We start from the raw sequence: 20,909 nt of genomic DNA, 5'->3' as shown, positions 1-20,909 counted from the left end.
AAGTTTCAAAGAAAATCCGCACACAATCAATGGAAAAACCTGAATTTCTGGCATCAAGTCACAGGGGATTCTATCATGAATACATGTTATTACTACAGTACGGAGAAAGCCTAGACAATTCCAAGAGATTTGATTTGGAGCAGGTTCTCAATCTTGCTTGTGTCATGGACTCCTTTGACAATCCAGTGAACCGTATGGACTCATTCTCTGAAAAATGTTTGTAATCGTATAAAACAAAAATACAGAGGGCTAAAAGTGAAACTAATTCTATTGAAATGCAGTCATCAAAGTATTAAAAAAGCAAGTTCACATACCCCGGTTTAAAAACCTCTGACTCTTCTACATGTGAAAAGATACAACATGACTGACAGTGAACAGCTATAAATTTGTTCCAATGAGGAAAGGACAAAAATAAACACAGATTTAAATGGAGGCAGAAGGACTTAGGTAAGGTTTTGGTTTTTTTAGCTACTTAGTGAAGTATCTATGAATTCTACAATAAAAACTGTACAGAATCTCCTTCTGTAACTATAAAAGAAAAAGAAGAAAAGGATCTCTCTTGGATGCTCAGAATGTTGTCCACCCTGAATGATCTCTCACAATGCCTTCTAGTTCTATGATTTTAGCTCATTCCTTATAGCTAAAAAAAAAAAAAATCATCATACCACAAATATACACACTAAAAATCATGTGAAATGTCCCTCAAAGTTATTTAAAATACAATTCAAACAATTGAGTTCAATTTTAATCAACCTATAAGTTTTAGAATAAAAAAACTATCAAAAAAAAGAAAAACAAATGAATTATCAAACTCATCATTTCCTTTTTCTCAATTAAAACTAATCAAACTGTAGCAATTGTCTTTATCGTTCTCTCTACACTTACCTGGTCTTTCTCATGGGGTAGAAGGCTGACAGGAGGAAGGGAAGATGGAAAAGTATTGGAATATTTTGGAGCTCCACTCCCTTCTAAACTCCCATAATTCACCCTATACTGAGGCCCATCTTTCAGTAACCTGCCATTGTTGACGGCGCGTTTGGCCCCCAAGCGTAATCGCTGCTGAAAGGCAGCATTGTTGGTGGTGCTTGCTAAGTCGCTCTGACTTCTAAGATATTTTTCTATGTTCTTCAGGGAGGAGCCATTTGGTTCTTGAAGCCCTTCAATTGCTCTCTTTAAGAGTCTATTCCAGTCCACGTTGCGGAGATCGTTGCATGACCCCCTAGACCCCTTGGCAGATTTAGGAAAAGTGCCTGGTTTAACGGATGAAAAACGTCCAGGATTGTCTGGGTCCTTGTAGGAAGCAAGGCCTTTGTTGGTGACTTTGAGAACAGAGCCATCCTGAACACTCAGTTCTAGCTGCTCAGAGACAGTCTTCTTATCCAGGCCATGGGATGCCGATACCGCATGGCAGATTCTTTCCTCAGATGGCCTCTGCTTTTGCTTTTTGACTTTCTGTATCGCTTCAAGAATCCACTCTGTGTAAAGTGGGTTTGCAAGTTTTACCATGGTTAACAAATGCTTTCTTCCAGCCAAGAGTTACCCATAGAGGTTCTTAAATTTTTAACAATACTTGCAAATGTAGGTATCATTTACCACCAAAAGACTGACAGGATTTCAAGCACTGAGAAGCAACATCTTACAAACATCCCTCCTTAGAGATTCAAAAGGTCATGAATAGGCAGAGTGAAAATTCTTCTTCTTCTTCTTCTTCTTCTTCACCAAATGGAAAGACTGGATTCAAGTCAGGAACATTTTTAATCAGGAAAGCAAGACCTTAAAAAGCAAAAAAGAAAATTATTTCAATAAAGCATAAATTAAAAGAAAAGCAAACACTTCACCTTTCCAGGTGTCAGTTTCTTCATTCATAAAATGGAGGGGATAGACTAGATGATCTCTAAGGTTGCTTAAAGCTCTAAATGTACAATCCTATGAAATAACCTGTAAGTGGCAGAAACACCTACATGACCATTTTTGTAACTACTAAGGAATACTCCACCTCCCCATCAGCAAAATAACCGCTGCTGTGATCCTAATTATATATTGTATACATTGGTTTACAATGTATGCGATATATAATGTATATTATTGTATATGTAGTAATATATAGTATATTACAATATATCTGTAATATCTCAAAATATATAGATACATAGATAATAATAAACATGTTATCTTTAACAACATAGAAGTGATTCAATTAAAAAAATCTTCAAGCAACTGCTAAGTGCAGGTCATTGTACTAGGGAACAAAAGTTGACATAAGACCTGGTCCCTTCCCTTGAGGGGCTTATAAGGTAATAGGATGGTTGCGACACATCTATAAAAATAACCATAACTCTAGTTGTACTTGATATCAACCTCTAATCCTTATGTTAACACAAAGTCTTATTGACATGGGTTTATATATTTAAACTTCTAGTTCACATGTTAAAAAAATCAGTCTTATTGATGAGAATAATAAACAACCTAAATTATTTATCACTGTGAGGTAATTGAGTGTTCTGGTTAATTTCATTTCCTGGTTAACTCAACTAAGCTATTTTTGGGTAAATTGCTCAGGGTAAACAAGGATACCAGAGGTCAATTTTGCTTTTACTTACCTCCATAATACTCATGTGTGTTAATACTCTTAGAAACATCATTAAGTGTTGATCCAGTTAATCAAACTATCAATAATCATGTCAATATACTTTGAAAGAGGCCTTATAAAAATAAAGAGTTAAAATTATCGCTGGTGGCTTTAATGAAACAGGAAAAAACAATTTGTCTTCAAAACTTTACCCAGCTAGAAAGTTCAAAGCTTCAAACACTTCAAAACCGAAGTGTGATCAGAAGTTAGAGGTGATCCCAAAATACACTGAATCAACCGGAAAATACTTGTTAAAGAAATCGGCTTTAAACAGTGAGAAAAAATGTGTACCTGAAGTTCTCTATATCCCTCAACTATTAGAATAAATCGAAACTAAAATCTGAATTGTTTTTCTTTAAATTTATAGAACTTTGGCATTGGAAGGGTCACAGGAAATTACCTAGTTCAATCTACTACCCAATAAACAAATCTCTTCCATCTCTGTCCTTGATAAACAGTCATGAAACCAATGTTGAACACTTCCAATGACAGAGAGCTCACTACTTTGTGAAGCAGCTCATTCTAACTGTGAGAAAATTCTGTCAGCACTGGATCTGTGAAACCTAAAGCAAGGTGTGAAAATTGTACCTCCGGTGTGTTACTATCCACCAAAGACTTGGAGCCTTCACTGTAACAAATGAGACTAAACTTGTCACAAAATAAATATGGACATGCTAGAGAAAGAGGAATTTTCTGATATTAAAATACATGCATTTACAAAGCATACGCTCTTAGGCGACTATCTGTTTTGCCTACCCCTAATCTAGGCTCTGCTGATGACTCTAAAATCCTTTCCTAATGTAAAAAGCTGTCACCACACAACCATTGGTCATTAATATTAGTTCTGACCTCTGAGTCAGCAAAAAATATGAATATTCACTTTTTTCCACATGACTGACTTCCAAATATCTGAAGACATTTCTCACAGCCACCTCCTCTCTCCCAAGTCTTTTCTTCTCTGGGTTCAACAGCTCCATCTTCTTCAGTGGCTCCCCCATATTACATCATATGACTTCCTTCTTCTTAGGGAACTCAAGTTCTGTTAATCCCCCCCTCAAAATGTGGCACCTGGAGCTCAATGCAATATTCCAAATGGCCTTACCACTGCAACTGAACTATTACTTCCCTTGACTGAACCAGTGAAAATATTTCTATTAATGCAGATTAAATTCTTTTTGTTTTGTTTTGGCAGAATGGTCATATTATTAGTTCATAATGAATTTGTGGTCAAATAAAAGCCCCAGGTATTTTTACATGAATTATTAATACAGCTATCTATCCCCTATACTTGTACAACTAATTTTTAAAATATTAATGTAGGTTTTATATTTATCCCTGTAAAATTTCACCCTGATAATTAAGTCCCTTTATCCAAACCTGTTGAGATTATGCTAAGTCTTGATTCTATCAAACATATTAAGTATTCTTTATACTTTTGCATCTCATCTGAAGATATAATAAACCTTCTTTATGTTTGTATCCTAGTTTTTGATAAATATTAGGCTTGAATTTATTTTGTTTAGTAATAAATTTTTCAACCATTATAATGTGTATATTACAAATGCATGTCCGGAGTATCACACACAGATTGTTCTCATATTATCAACAGCCTATAACAGAAAGCTAGCTAAACTCTCCAATGTAGAGTGATTTAGGCAAAAATATAATCAAAAATTTAACAGCATCCTACTGATTATTTCATCTTTCATCACATATTCTGCATAAATCACAAATACCTTTATTTGATTGTATAAAATAGAACTTCTAGGAGATGGCGATACCCTCACCGAAAACAGCATATTAACGTCAAAACACATTAAAAAGTGGTTTGGAGCATATGAATTTTGCTATTCCGATCACATAAACAAATGAAAATGTAATGAAATAAAAAGGCAATCTGTTAATTGGTGAACTTCCATAAATGTATCCTCACAAACAAAACGTCAAATTTTAAATTTAAAAATGTTATCTGTAGTCTAAATTAAAATAATTCCTCATGTTAACTACTAACAAAATCTAACTAGGGCTCACATTTACATCTTTAAAAAGAAATAGTAAAAATGTGAAAATATTTATTATGAATGTATATGTAGAGCCTGTAAGAGATAGCATGCTGTCTTGGGGAGGGGAGAGGAGATGGAGGGGGAGAAAATTTACAATTCAAAATCTTGTGGAAGTGAATGTCAAAAACTAAAAATTAATCAATTAAATTTTTTTTAAAAAAGAGTAAAGAGAGATTTACCAGATGCAGTGAAACTCAAAGTACAGTAGCTTGAGGTAAAGCAGAAGACTCTCCAGTTCTACAGACAAATCTGCCCAAAGGAAAAAAAAGTAAACTTTAATTTGGCATAAAAATATCCCAATAAAACTTAGCAAATGTCTACTATCATCCACAAGTACACAAAGAAAACAATAGTCATAAGCACCTGTTAGCACATTATTCATTTATTTCAGGCTTCTATTGTACATTTAGTAAATTAAGGATTTCTGAAAGGAAGTAGAATACTCAGAAGACATCTAAAAAATTATTTTCTTGGCTTTTCTATATACTCACTCCCCTCCTATCTCTGCTATCCTCTGGGGGGGGGGGGGGAGAACAGATACAACTGGATAAAATTGGTCAGCATTAAAAGATAGGAATAAGGAAGAAGAAAGGTCATCAGCAAAACTTTAATCTTTATTCAAGATGCTTTATTTTAAATGCATATTGTGCTTTCACCAGAGAAAGTCAAGGAGTTTTGACAAATAATGTGATCATTAATTTTCAAGCAGCTTCCTTTATTTTGCCCCATATAAAATATACGGTCTCAAAGGCTGCCTATACTCAAGCATTTATTATGCCATAAAAATAAGCCACAGCATTTTAATCTAAGAAAAGTGCACACAAATCTTTTATTCAAAACTACAGCTGTTTATAAAGAAGGCATATTCACACTGGTCACATTTCAGTAAAAAGTGACTGTTTTCTCAAAAGTACTAAGTAAATGAAATGATTATTGCAAACTGCATTTTGATCCTGTATAAAACCACCAAGCAACCCTAACACACTCACTCTCTTTCTCTCTCTCTCTCTCTCACACACACACACACACACACACACACACACACACACACACTCTCACACACACTCTCGTTCTCTCTCAATTTAATCTCAAAATTAGCTCTCATCTGACACCAACCAGCAGAGTTAATTAGGCAGGAGCAGATGCAACTCGGCAGCTCTCTGCTACTGGTGGAATCACTGTATTAAAAACATAAATAGGAGAAAGAAAAATCACCTCTAAACAACTCTCAATTATGCGAGTGTTTATTAGCCACATTGCAGTGTGACCAATTTTTAATCTCAGGCAAGTTTTTTTAATGCAATACAATGTGCTCCTGGATTCCCTTCCACCATCATTAGATGGTTTATGATTAGGAAATGTAATACAAACTAATATTAATGTTAGCCTAAGCAATGTATAAGATAGAAAATTGGCTGAAGTAAAAATGAGGCACAGAATACAAAATTGCAAATGGATGAAATTTAGTGTGTTTTTTTTCTTTTTACTATTACCCATTCATCTTATTCCCTTTGGAATATTAAGAATTTACAATATCACCCAAGGCTCAACATGTTTACAGAATAAAAATATCACTTTAAATCACTTAATTAAAAAGTATTTTTCAGAACCTTCTACCTGTCAGGAGATGTCCTATGTAAAGACCGAAACAGAAAGGTGATGAAATAGTTCCTAACTTCAAGGAGCTCACATTCTAATGGAAATACATGTAAGCATTTCTACACACAGTATAGAAAAAAAAAATACAAGGTAGTTTGGGAGGGAGGGCATTAATAGTTAGGGTAGAAATTCCTAACCTGGGGTCCATGAACTTTTCTTAAAAAATATTCTGTTAACTATATTTCAACGTAGCTGGCTTTATTTATAATCCTATGTATTTAAAAACATCATGCTCAGAAGGGGCTCATAGTTTTCACCGGTCTGCCAAAGAGGTCCATGGCCAAAAAAAAGTTACAAATCCCTGAGCTAAGGGGATGATAAAGGCTTGATGCAGAAAAGGAACCCTGGGATTCCAAGAGGCACAGGTAGGGGATGGGGGACAGCCAGGGCAAAAGAATCGGGGCAGCGAGCAGAGTGTGTATGGGAAACAGAAAGAAGGCCAGAGTGTGCTGAAGGGGAGAAAAATGTAAGAAGACTTGAATGGCAGGAAGGGGACAGACTGTGAAGAGCTTTAAATGTCAAACATTTGATCCTATAGGAGCCACTGGAGTTTAGGAGTAGGGATGGGACACAATCAGCCCTGCATTCTATGGAGATCCCTTTGGCACCTGTGGGAAGAGTGGAATGGAGTCGAGAGGAACTTGAGGCAAGGAATTAAGGAGGAAGCTACTTCAACAGACCAAGCAAAGGGGAGAAACAACGCCCTGAATTCTACAGTTCTTTCTAAAATGAACTTTTTCAATATTAAGGATGACAATGAAATGACAACACTTTCAAAATTCAGGGTTAAAAAAACCCGAATCACACACTCTGCATTTTCCAATTCTAGGTCTTGCACTTTTAAAAAAGTTTTTACCATGTTAATTTAAAACTTGGGCCAAAAGAGCATCAAAGATGAACAGAACATTCAAATTAATTTTGTGGATTCATAACAAGCCAAAATAAATTATATTGTTTTATGAGGTTTTAAAAAAACTCTGTGAAAAGCAAAAAAATAGCCTCTAATTTTGCTAATTTTTTATTGCAAAATCATATCAATAATTATGTAGCTGATTTTTTTCATGGTTCTAATAATCACCATTTACATCATTTTAATAAACTATTCTAAATAGTTCTATAGAAATGCTTGGTCTAACACTAAGCTTTCAGCATGCTAAGTCTTTACATAATCATCAACACTATTCTCAGCAGAAAAGTTCACCTCAGAAGAAGCTAGCCATAAATTCCACAGGCGATCTCCTCTAAGTTTCTACTGAAATATTACATCATGTCAATGTTTTTTAACTTTAGAGTCACGAGAATATGGTTTCACCAAAAATAGTGGTAAAGAAAATCAAAATTCATTCAGAAAGAGGCTGTTCTTTCCTTATTTTGAGTTTTAATTTCCAGAGATTGTTTCATTTTCATCCGTATCTCTATCACCTCTTACATCGCCTGACACACTGTAGATGCTTAGGGAGTGCTTACTTTGTTGTTCAGGGGCTTTTCTTTGTGATCCCATTTGGGTGTTTCTTGGCAAAGACACTGCAGTGATTTGCCATTTCCTTCAACAGCTCATTTACAGATGAGGGAACTGAGGCAACAAGGGTTAAGTGACTAGGCCAGGATCACATAGCTTACTAAGTGTCTGAGGCCAGATCTGAACTGAGAAAAGTCTTCCTGCTTCCATGTCTGGCACTCTATCCACTGCACCATGTAGCTGCCCCCCTCCCCAAGTGCATACTAAGGGAGAATTATTTTTTCCTTTTATTTTATATTCACTTGGCCTTTCAAAATTTGTTATATGGTCAAGTGAGGACTGACAAAACCTTATCACAACATCTTTCCAATTTCAGGGAAGCTTCAGAAGGGAAGGTCGCATCTTCCTTCCTGTGACTTAATTTTCTTCACCAGCAAGCCGGCATTAGTCTCCCTTTCCAGTTTTATTTCACACTGCTCTCCACACACTCCATGGTCTAGCCTGGTACCCCCAGGTACAAGGCTCTGCACACAACTAGATGCTTGCCATAAAAAACTACCTGAATAGTGAACCAATTAACTTTCATATCCTCCCTTACAAGCTACTTCCCCTTAAAGACTTCTGGTCTTAAGAGGTCAGAGAAGTAAATTAAAAGATACTGATCAACCAATAAGCATTTCTTGAGCTCCTTCTTAGTGGGAGATATAAAACCAAGAAATGGTCTGTTCTCAAGAAGTCTGCCAAAAAGCAAAAAGATACATGACTAAGCTGGGAGATGAGGGAGGGGAGTAAGACGTACATAAGGTAAGTAAGAAGCAATCTCCAGATCCCCTCCATTTTCTAAATCACAACTACTCCAGCACCTTATAGGAAGTACAACACTTCCTATACTGAGGGCTAATAAGGTTATGGATTGTTTGAGAAGATCTGCAGAATAAATCAAGAAAACAAATGGAACTAAAATTAGACACTTTGGTTACTTACTGGTATATTTTATTGATAGAAAATGAAACCTTATCATTCTTTAAAAAATTATTTTTGAATTTAAATTATCTATTTTGTCACCCTTTATTTTGGATGATTAAGAATTAATGGTAAGACAACATTTAAATGTCAATCATGTTATAAAATTTCACAACTGGCTAATGATTCCTTCAATTATTTTAGCATTTTAAATATGGCATTATTAATAACTTTGAAGTTGTCTTGGTGACATCCTTGTCATTTTAAAAGCCTCATCTTTTATCTATTTAAATCATTTTACATTATCGTATGTAATTTTATGTATCAATTTTTGCTTTTATATGAATTGAAATGTGTAGCTCAAGTACACAAAGTAATGTCTATCTTAATATAGCTGACTGTAATAGCAAATAGTATTAGTAACAATCTACTAAAATAATCCATGAGGTTTGCAGTTAAACATAGAATGTAAAAACAAAAAAATTTTTTTTCAATATTTCCATTAAGGTAAGTGATGGATGAGAAAACAAGATGTTATTTTACTTTAGAGTACTGTGTTCCAAATTATTAAAAAAAAAAAAAAAGCCAAGAATGGTTTTTAATCTCTCCTTACCACTGGTTCCTTCCCTACTGCTTGTAAACATCTTCCATCCTTAAAAAACCTTCACCTGACTCTCCGAATTCCTCAAACTACACTTCTATGTCACAAATTCATGCCACTTCCTCTCTTCTCACATTTCAGCTCCTTGCACTCTGGCTTCCAACTGCCTCCCTCAACTGAAACTCCTCTGCCCAAATGCCACCGGTGACCTCTTAATTGCCAAATGCAATGAATGTCTTTTCTCAATATTCATTCTCATGGACTCCTCTGCACCATCTGACCCTGCTGACCAAGTTCTATCTCGTCCCTGGGTTTTCAAGATACTTCTGGTTCTCCTCCCAGTCTGGCTGCGCTTTCTCAGCTCCCTTTCCTGCATATTCCTACTTATCTCACCTTCTTATGTGGATGTACCCCAGAGCTATTGCCCTAGACACAAACTTAGTGTCATCTCCTTTCCTCCCCTCCTCTTCTCTCTATCCTTTTCCCCCTCGCCCTCTCCATGCCCCTCTCTCTTCCTAATCTTTCTCTTTCTCTCCTTCTCTTGTTTCTCCCCCCCCCACTGAATCCCTCTCTCTCTCCTGTCTCTGTCTCTCTTTCTCCCTCTTTCCTCTTCTTCTCCCCTTATCTTTGCCCAACTCCCATTCCACATCACCAACTGCCTACTGGACTCCTCCAACTCAAAGTCAACATGTCTAAAACTGAACTCCTTATTATTGCCCTCAACACTCTCCTCTTCCTAAATTCCCCATTTCTGATGAGGATAGCAGCATCTCTTCCCAACACACATGGATACAACTTTAGAGCCATCCTAGTCTAGGGGTTCTTAACCTTTTTATGTCATGTAGTCCTTTGGCAGTATAGTGAAACCCTTCTTAAAATAATGTTTTTATATGCATGAAATACATAGGATTACAAAGGAAAATAATTATACTGAAATATAGTTTTTAAAAGTTTTTTAGAAACAAGTTCATCAATTCTTGGTTAAGAACTTTATTCTAAACCCTTCTCTCTCCCTTACCCTTCACAGCCAAATAGCTGCCAGCTCTTCTGTTTCTATCTCCACCATCTATTTCCCATCAGTCCCTTTCTCTTTACTCACATGGCCACCCACCCTAATTCAGGCTCTCATCACCTTTCACCTGGCTATTGCAACAGTCTAATTGGCTTCCCTACCTGACCTCTCTCCTCCCTCCAATCCCATCCTCCACACAGCTGCCAAATTGATATTCCCACAGCATAGATCTGACTACGTCACTCTTCTCCTTAAGAAAGACCAGTGGCTTCCTCTGGCCTCTAGAATCAAATAGAAACTAACCTGTGACTTTTCATTTTCCTCACCAGCAAGCTGGCATTAGGCTCCCTTTCTGGTTTTACTTAACATTGCTCTCCACATACCCCATGGTCCAGCCAAACTGGACTTTTTGCTGTTTTATCTCCTGTTGCTATTTCTTCGTACAAGTTGTCTCCCAATCTGGGAATGGGCCTCATCCTTACCTCACCTCATACAATGAATTCTTATTTTCTTCAGAGTCCAGCTCAAGTGGCCCACCCCACAGGAAGCCTGTCTTGGTCCCCCCATGTGCTACATCTTACATTTAACTTTCTATGTACTTGTTGTTTCTTCCTGATAGAATGTATGCTCCTTGAGGGCAGGCACTGTTTTGTTTTTACCTCAGTGTTGTACACAGTAGCTAACAGTAAGACCTTAACAAATGCTTGATGAATTGAATAAGGTGGATGTTATTGGTGACCTAGTGTCCTGCAGACCAGGAACCCAAGGCTGGATGACTTACAAAAAATGTGTGACACTAAAAATGAAAGGATTCCCTCATGAAGTCATGAACTTCTCACAGGAAGCAGAACTTAGAAAAGGACTAGCCAAGGATATTGCAGCAAAGTGTCTTTGGTGGGAGGTTTAAGATGTGCACAGGAAAAAAAAGCAGTACATTGTATTAGAAAGATCGCTAAACCAAGACTCGAAAGACCTGGGTTCATGTCTCCACTCTACCAGATACACTGCTATGGAGACTTCATATAAACTTCTCTGAATCCCAGTTTTCTTATCTGTGTGATCACCTTCTGCCCTGAGAATCAAATAAATTATATCTGAAAATAAACTACAGAGCTCTCTATAAATGTATAAAACTCTCTAGAAAGATGACATTATTATATTTAGCTTATATTTAGGGAGTGTAGCTAAAAATAAAGGTAGATGCATTTGAAGAGTTTGGACCTGATGTGTGGTAAAAAGTTACTGTCATTTCTTGAGCAGGGGAGTGATAGAATGAAAGTATCCTAAAGCAACCATGAAAAATACTGTTTTAGGAAGACAAGTCTGGCAAGGGTTTGCAGTATTGGGGAACAGAAAAACTGTAGGTAGGAAAACTAGGCAGTAGCCATCAGTCTCTCAGCTACTCAACCACAATACAGTTTTACATTTAAAAAGTGAATTTGATTCAAAATCTTTTCAGAGCAGAAAATTAAAAAAAAAAAGCAATTTTATCACTATTCATGCTACAGTTTTTGAAGTCACATGCTAATACAATTTCCTTACCAATTTTAAGCCTAAACTACCATGAAAAATACTTCAGTTAAGACACAATATTATGTAAATTGGAAGTTTAATTTTATTATGAAATGTTTTTTAATTGACAATTTCCTTGTTATGTCATTAAACCATAATCGTGTGAATCTATTTCAACAAACAAAACCAAACCATCAATAATCTTATAATTTCTATAATCTCTAGCAAAGATGATTTTAGTAGCCTAAATTAGGAGTGATATTCACAAATCTACTGGTCATTTTTTTTTTTGGATTGTCATTTTATTGATGCAAGGAAGTAAGCTCTGTTGATTATTTCCAAATTATCCTGCATATGGTTGTTCGTACATCATTGTTTGCATGCTATCCTCTCCCATCAGATTGTGAGCTCCTGGAGAGCAGGGGCTGTCTTCTGCCTTCCTTTGGATCCCCAGCACTCAGCCAAGCACAGAGTAGATACTTTAAAAAAGTTTATTGACTGACAGTCTGACTCCTTCAACCAATACAGGTTAGCATCTACTCTAAAAACTTCTAGTTTTAGAGAGTTAACTAGGGCATTGAGATACTTGATGACTTGTGCAATCACACAGCCAGTTTGTGTCCATCATACTTCTGATGATATCCATGAATTAATGACTTGCTTTTATATACTGCTTTAAGGTTGATACTCATACAATAAATCTGCAAGGTAGACAGTACAAGAATTACCCCAATTTTACAGATGGAGAAAATCAGGTTGAGAGAGGTAACGGTCCATTATCAAAAAATTGCAATTCAACTGATTTGAACTCAGTTCTCCTTTCTACCACTTTCCTCCCTTTGGACTGTTAATCATCCCTGTGTTTAAATGTTCACAAGTTTTGATCTCTAAAATGTAATCATGTTTCTATGAATATTGTTAAGATATGATCCCTTCTGAAACAGTATTTTAGAGACAAGCTGAAAAGTCATTTGAGACTAGGTACATGATTAGCAAGGATGATATTCCTACTAAGCACTTCCACTTTAGAAATAATCAACTAAGCGTAAAGCATATTGTTTTGGAAAGGTGAAATTATCTACTGCATCATGTGATTAGCTAGTACTTGACAATCAGAACAAAAGAACCAAGATAAACCAACATCTAAATTTTTAAAAAGATGATTCTGAAAATATTTATCTTTTCTAATTTGTGACTAGCTGCTATTTTCAATATAGTGTCTTCAGAAATAAAGAAAAAACAAATTAGGTTTCTCTAAGAGTTGGGAAGAAAAGATAATACCATTCATAATATATGATTTTAACAACCTTTAGGATTAAAATTCCTAATTTCCTTATTTCTGTTTAGGATACTACTACCCTTCCAATGATCCAGATTCACAACCTCTTCCATCTCCTTCCCATTCTCAAGTCTTCCATTCCCTTCACCATCCCACATCTAATTAACTGCCAAGTCTACCTCCACATTGCCTTCTTTCCATTCATGCATACGTCTCCCCCTTTCAGACTCTTATCACATCTTATCAGGGTAATTCCAATCGCCTCCTACTACTCTGCCTGCCCGTTCCAGTCCACTCTCACCTTCACATCGTACAGTCTCTAAAGACTCTCTGAGCTCAGATGCCACCTCCGAGACAGCCAAAGCCATTTCTATTTTCCAACTCTTTGGTGTTCTCTTCTTACTGAAACTGTCCTTCGCTTATTTTTGGTTCATGTTGTATACTGAAAGCCCAGCAGAATCTTGAGTTCTTTAGTAAAGAGGCAGCTTAATATAGCAGAAAGAATACTAGGTCTGTAGTTAGAGCACCTGTCTTCAATTTCCTGATTCAGACACTTACCACCTGTGAGATCATGGAGACATCACTAAACATTTCTGGGCCTCAGTTTTCTCATCTGTAAAATGAGAGATTGGACCAGATGAATTCTAAATGGCTATTCCAGTTTGGTAGTGCAGTGGATAGAGTGCCAAGCGTGGAGTCAGGAAGACTCCTCTTTCCTGAGTTCAAATTTAGCCTCAGACACTTACTAACTGGGATGATAAGCAAGTCACTTAATCCCATTTGACCTCAGTTCCTCCTCTGTAAAATGAGGTGGAGAAGGAAATGGCAAACGACTCTAGTATCTTTGCCAAGAAAACCCCTAATAGGGTCACAAAGAGTTGAATATGACTGAAACGATTGAACAACAAATTGCAGCTTTAGACTTATGACCCTAAAAATCCAGAGTAGGAACTGTTCATTTTTTTTAAAAAAACCTTTTTATTCCCAGAACCTAGTATGGTGTCTTGCACATAGTAGGTGCTTAATAAATGCTCATTAAATTTGCTGAGTTATAATTCATACTAGAAAAAAGGCTACAAAATTATCATTGGTGTATATATTAAGAGCAAGATTCTAAAAAAAATCTGATGCAAAGTTCAAAAAAAATCAAGTGAATGAGAAGACAGTGTATATTAACTACAGGTGAGCTTCAAAGTATGATTTTTCTTTTTACAAGAATTTCTTTTAATATAGCCCATCATCACTTTAAAAGGCAAGAGCAGATAACACCTGACTCTTTAAGGGCTGAAGAAGAATCAGGATTGAGGAAATTGAATGGAGAGAAGAAAAGTAAAAATAGTCCCTGCTGTAGGAGGGTCTCAGGAGACATTACTGATCCCCCTCACTGCTAGTGTCTCCTCGACAACAACAAAATTATCTTAACATTATTTTGTATATATTTCATGTTTATCTACATGTGTACATATTGTTTCACATGACAGGACAGGTTTCACTTACAACTTTGTATGCCTCAGTGTCAGGCATGATGCTTGGCACACAGTAGGCAGTTGCTTGCTGATTCATTGGCTGTTCACAATTACACATGACACTGCGTTTGCTACAAGATTACTACTATTAAAAGATAAACCCACTTCAAAGGTTTTACAGAAATGGCAAACTTTAAAAAAAAAAATTCATCATACTTCCCCTATGCTATTGAGGGGGTATGGCTCAAGGCAAGATCTTTGTCCCTTACCCCAAAAGAATTTGGGTTCCATTTGTTTCAGTGGGGAACGATAGGGTACAGGCTCTGGAAACCCCTTCCTTGAATTTTCCCACTTGATCAAGTAAGTCTCTAGTGTTCCACTGTGGTATCATCCCAGTAATCCCCCTCAAATGGCCTTTCATTGTGGCTACACCCAATCTCCTAATTCTGTTACCTTTGACCTACCCAGTCCCTCATTGTCTGTTACCTTCCCACCTTAGACACCATCTAGACCCCACTCTCCCTCGGCCATGTGGTCTAGCTCCCGGTCCTTCTCAGTTACCTCACAGTCACCCCAGCTTACTGACCTCTCCCATCCAGATCTTCCCTAGACCCCTCTTCACATTCATCCCAAACTACTTGGCCACTCCTAGATCCCTCCCACAGTCTTTCTGTATATAAGGTCCATCGTGTCTCCATTAAGGTGCTGGGATTCAATCTGGCCCATGGCTCAGATTCAATCTAACCTGCTTGTCAATACCAGCATCACAAATTTTCAGATTCCTTAAGAGCATGGTCAATATGGCGGATCTTTAATAAACCTTGTCTTTGGCTGAAAGAAGGCTTGGGTCAAATTCATTAGGGCAGGACCCGCATGTCACTATTTTGGGGTTCCAACACCCCTAAACCTCAACACTATCATTTACTACTTTTTAAGCAGGCTGGTTATTTATAGGTTTGACCATCACCTCTTCTTTCACTTCAAACAGGTTTCACATGATTATTTTTTTCTTGCCAAAAAAAGGGCAATTAAAAAAAACCCAACTCTTCTTGCTGGATGGCCTTGGATTTATCACAGTAATCTCAAAAGATCCCCTAAAACAGCTGCCACAGATGCACTCCCACCCTAGCTAGGTACTTCTTCTCTTAGGGATATGAAAGACCGGTGACAGTTTCTGAAGTGCATCAATGAGAAGGGGAAATGTCTCCATACTGAATATGGACTATCTCTTCCAATCCTGCCCCTCCTGTGAGGAACAAACAACTCCTCTGGGACACCATTCACTTTCTCATGTCTACATCACAGCATGTGTGTGACTTTTGAGAGAGAAAAGCCCTGCTGGATAAATCTTTGCCCTCAAATGCAAATTTTGGTTTATTAGCAAAAATTCCTGGTCTGACAATATTAATACTACCTTTCTCATTTTTTTAATGGACAAAGACATTAAGTCTTCTTTAAAATATGAAAATGCTATCCCCCTTCCCCCAGAAGAATGATATAGGGCAAAGGAGAGGGAAGAGGAAGTTCCTTTAAAAATTTTAGAGCTATTAATCTAATTCCCCATCCCCAAACACTGCAACAACATGTAATCACTATCAATTCACCTCCTACTCTTGTCATAAAGTCTTCCTCCTTTCACTACACGGATGAGAAAACTGAGGCCCTGAGAAACTAAGTGACTTGTCCAAGATCCCACAGCAAATGAGTGTCTGAGGTATAATTCGAACCCAGATCTTCCGCACTGTAACGAAATCCTGTGTATAATCCACTAAACCATGCTGCCTCTAGCTCACTTAATGTAGATTCACGAGCCCTCAGAGTTTCCCTAACATGTTTGCCAACATTTTTACCCTGAGTTGTCCACCTACTCACCAATCATCTCATCCCCATATACAAACTTCAAGACACACTTTCGTTTTCTACAAATCACATATCTATAGCTGCTACACGGCAAAACTTCATTCCCACAATCCTATCTTTCTGGCCTAATCTTGGACCATTCCTCTCTATGAACTGAATGATCCTGTAGAACTGGACTGGGCAACGCCTCTGAGCCACACTGTACCTTCTCCATCCTTTGTGACTCTTCCCCGATTGAAATCTTACCATTTTTCAAGACCCGGCTCCAGTACCACTTCCTTTTCCAATCCAATGCCTCCCTTTACCCCACTTCAGAAATGATCTTTCCAGTTCCTTTGGCTTATTCCTCTCTCGCACAATTAAAATGTTCAACTTTATATCATTTGTGTCTATGCTTTTATCTCCCTGCCCCTAACATACACACAGCCTCAGGACTCTGTTGTGATGCTGAAAGCCCATCAAGGGCCATATTACACATGTCGCTATAGCCCAGAGACCAGCACAGGACTCCCTACCCATAGAAGGAACCTCATAAATGATGTCTTCTCCAATCTAATCATAAATGCTCCATTCTTCCTCAAGTCATATACATGAGAAGCAACACTAAATAGCAGCTAAACTGTCATTGCACTTGGAGTCTGGAAGACTCAGATTCAAATGTTGCTTCACTTGCGAGATGTGGCTTTATTTACTTACTTGAACGCCTTCCTCTCTTGCAGCAGGGACTGTTTTATGCTCATCTTGGTATCCTCAGTACTTGATGCTATGTCTTTCACATAGTAAGTGCCTAATACATATTTGTTGACAGACTGTGTGACCCTGGGTCATTCTCTTGAACTCTCTCAGCTTTGGGTCCCTCATATGTAAAGTGGAGGATAATGAAAACTACAGCACTTGTTATCACCAGGTATCAGTGGTGAGGATCGAATGAAAAGGTGTATAAAGCACTTTCTAAACTTCAAAGTAATATATATTTATGAACTATTATTATTACCATCAAGACCCGGGATCCTAGATTTAGAGGTGGAAGAGGCCTTAGCGGTTACGAGCCCAATCGCTTCATTTTACAGATGAGGAAACTCAGTGTCTAGGGCAGGATTTAGATCCCCAGCCCTCTATCCACTACACCCAGCTGCAGTGTCCATCCTTCTTTATCCTATTCATAAAAACCATATTCTCCCAACTCTTACCCTTAGTTCTCCACAGAACTAAATCATCCCCTCTAGCAAATCCATCTTGCTTACCCTATCCTGTCTCTCTTCCAGGATGCACATATCAATTTTTCCTGCTCTGTGTCTCTGCGTTTTCCACCAAGACACACTTAGCTTGTCTACCTCCTCTACACGTTTTGGAGGAAAATTAAAAAACACACACACAACAGTGTAGAATAGAGGAAGGAATCTTACCCTCTCCTACAGCAAACCAGAGGAAGAAATTATAAGAGCAATCTGAACTGACTTTTGCAAAATCAAACAAATTAATCAAGGGAATAGTCAGAAAATCTAAGCATCCTGATTTCCCACATAGCCTCCTCTACAGTGGCTAGGGACTTAAATGTTTGTTAAAGTCCCTCAGAACTAACTTCTATGTCTCCCCATGTCACTAGCTACAATCCAGACACTTCTTCACTGTAGAAATACTTCATGTGCCCTGACCCATCCCATCTAAACGACAACCTCAGCCCAGGACAACTCTCACCGTCCCATCTGACTCTCCCATTCCAGTATATGCACATCTTTTTGGTATGCCCCTCCTTGGCTCCATAGCTTCAACTTCATCCTAAGAATTCGGTCTTGACAATAACAGCTACCTTTACAATAACATTTACTTGGTAATTTAAGTTCAGCAAGTCAAGTACTATTATCTTTACTTTAGATAAGAAAACTGAAGTTTAGGGGGATTAACAACAAGGACCTAGGTTCTAATTCCAGCCACTTACTACCTGTGTGACCCTCGGCAAGTTACTTAAAATTCTCTGGGACCTAGTTTCCTCGGTTATAGAAAGAAGGATTCTAAGACCAGCCCCTTCTAGATCTCTGATCTAGGATCTGCTTAAGGTCTGAAAGCAATCAATCAACCAGTAAGACCTTATTAAGCATCTACTTATGCAAGAGGTGGGGAGATACTCAGACAAAAATGAAACAGACCCTGCCTTCAATGACTTTACAATCTAACTAGGGAGATACGAGTGTCAATCCATTCCTGGCTGACATCGATTCCCACTCCAGAGTTCCAGAGGTATTCTTTCCTCGGGATGCCATCGTTCTTAACTGTAGGCAGCTAGGTGGCAGCCGCTGGGTAGGGTGTCTGTCCCCTGCCTCAGACACTACTTAGTGGCTGTGTGACCCTGGATATGTCCCTTCACTTAGCTCAGTCTCCATTTCCTCATCTGTAAAGTGGGTATAAGAACACCTCCCTCAACAGGGTGGTTTCGAGGACCAAATGCAAAGCGCTTTGCAAACCTTAATGCGCTAAACAATGCCAAAGCTATAATTATTGTGATTTAATATTATGATTGCCATCCTGCTCCCCACCAGAATCTTTAATGCATCCAGCTAACTCGCCTGCACGTCCCTCCCCATCATTTGTCTTTAAATCCTCTGGAATATTTCCCCACACAGCCCTGGGGTAATCTGGCTAGAAACGACTTGGCAGAGTAATAAGCATCTCTCACATAACACCCCTACACACACACACACACACACACACACACACACACACACACCCACCCACCATTCGTAGCCCCTACTGCCAGCCTGCAGCCCCGCAGAGTGTCCCCCCCAAACACCCCATCACGCTCCTCTTCAAAAAACCCTCCCAAGCCAGGAGCTACAGCCTCCCGGACTCCACAGCCCCGCCCCTTGCTCTCGCCCCGCCCTCCCGAAGTTCACGCCCCGCCCCTGAGGCTCGTGCAAGAGGGTGGGGCCTCTCCCTCCCCGGTACACCCGCCCCCTACCGTCACGCTCGGGGACAGCCTGACCTCAAGCGGCCCCGCGGTGACCCTCGCGCAGGGGCCTGTGGGAGGGGCATCGCGCGCCCTCTCCCTCCCCCCCCAGTCTCCTCCCCCTGGGGGTGCGCTGGAGTGGGGGGCGGGTGACAGACCTGGCCGTCTGCTGCCGCCACCACCACCACGCCTGCCGGGGGCGCTGCCCCTGCCTGAGGAAGAAGTCGCGGCTGCTGCCTGAGGGAAGTGCCACTGCCGCCGCCACCGCAGCCGACGCCGCCAGGGGTAGGAGCTAAGCCGCCGCCATTTTGTGTCCCCCTGTTGTTGTCGTTGACATGAATCCGACATGACACTGATTACAGCCCAATGGAGTCTCATTAAACCCACGCCATCGCCCCGCCCCGCTGCCGCTCCATTGGACAATACCATTGACTCCCAAGGCCACCCATTGGCCTATGTGCCTGTCCATCACCCGCCCACTAAACAACCTGCAGCCCATTGGGGCAGGCTCCTGCCGGTCATCTGTTCTCCGCATAGGCACGCCCTTCGACCCATCGTCTCCCCCCCTCCGCCGCTTGGGCACCGCCCCCAGGGAGGATCCGCTACCACCACCAATCAGTAGCATGCTTGGGCCACTCTTGCCCGCACCTATTGGCCAAACCTCTCTTTTTTGCCCAGCCACTGCACTACCTCCGCCTCCATCTCCCCGCCCCCTCTAACGCTAGAAACAGATTAGGCCAGCTCTTAGGAGGAGTGCTTGACCTTATTGGCTGCTGGAAATGTCAATCACCATCACCTCCCCATTCCCCCCTACACCCTGCCCCCTCCAGCTCGCCTACAATCCCCCTAGCCCGCAGCTAAAGTTTGTGTGAGAGCTGATCGCTGGCGGCGGCCGCAGGATTTAGGGGTGGGTGCGGGCGGGCGCGCGCGCGCGGGCGGGGACGAGAAGTTAAAATTCGAGGTTCTCGGGCGCCAGCTTCTACGGTGGAACGCGCGGACGGGCGTGCCTTCCGGAGCGCTCCAACCCGCCCCCTTCTGCACTCGCCACCCCCCCCCTTTAGTCCCCCCTCCGGTCCTGGGCGATCACTCGCCCGCCTCTGGGCTCGCATCCTTCCCCCACTACACACACACCCTCTGAGCTGCTATCCCCGGGCTGGGTGCTGGCGGAGCGATGTCACTATCCTCTCCACGTCCCCTCCCGAGGGGGCGCGCCCCCCTACCCCTCCGGGCGTGCACCTCCAGCTTGGCGCTCGCCCGTGTCTGCAAGCACGTGCAATCGCCATCGCTGGCTCTGGCCACCCCAGCCCCCAGCTGACCTCGCCTCCGGCCCCGGCCAATCGCTCGCTGCCCTTTGTTGCTGTAGCCGGGGTCTCCCTGCTTCCTTCCTCAGCCTCCGCCTCGTCCTTTACCAGTCGCCCGGGTCCGCAGCGCTGCACTCCCCCCACCCGAGACCCGCCGCCTC

General features: G+C 40.1%; 1 protein-coding gene and 1 long non-coding RNA gene across 7 annotated transcripts in view; one reads left to right on the top strand and one right to left on the bottom strand.

The window, feature by feature from the left end:
- The window catches only part of KAT6B (lysine acetyltransferase 6B), a 222,770-nt gene that overhangs the window by 201,485 nt on the left and 376 nt on the right, over positions 1-20,909 (bottom strand). For 3 of the 6 annotated variants that reach the window (XM_027858752.1, XM_027858769.1, XM_027858776.1), the window contains exons 1-3: positions 19,606-19,700; positions 4,872-4,941; positions 886-1,773 (exon numbers count right to left, since the gene is read on the bottom strand). In XM_027858752.1, the coding sequence (XP_027714553.1) occupies positions 886-1,506 (621 nt within the window). In that variant the 5' untranslated portion in view covers positions 1,507-1,773; positions 4,872-4,941; positions 19,606-19,700. Of the gene's footprint in view, positions 1-885; positions 1,774-4,871; positions 4,942-19,605; positions 19,701-20,763; positions 20,874-20,909 lie in introns of those variants that run through there. The other 3 variants (XM_027858761.1, XM_027858756.1, XM_027858783.1) reach the window with 3 other exon arrangements.
- The window catches only part of LOC114040697, a 76,813-nt gene continuing 75,555 nt past the window's right edge, over positions 19,652-20,909 (top strand). Inside the window, exon 1 of the long non-coding RNA XR_003568816.1 lies at positions 19,652-19,732. This is a non-coding gene — a long non-coding RNA (uncharacterized LOC114040697). The remainder of the gene's footprint in view (positions 19,733-20,909) is intronic.

The sequence above is a fragment of the Vombatus ursinus genome, unplaced genomic scaffold (genome assembly GCF_900497805.2).
Source record: "Vombatus ursinus unplaced genomic scaffold, bare-nosed wombat genome assembly UNPS02000749.1, whole genome shotgun sequence".
Lineage (NCBI taxonomy): Eukaryota > Metazoa > Chordata > Mammalia > Diprotodontia > Vombatidae > Vombatus > Vombatus ursinus.
The sequence above is the reverse complement of the archived record's forward strand: the minus strand, read 5'-3'. Positions and strand labels throughout refer to the sequence as shown.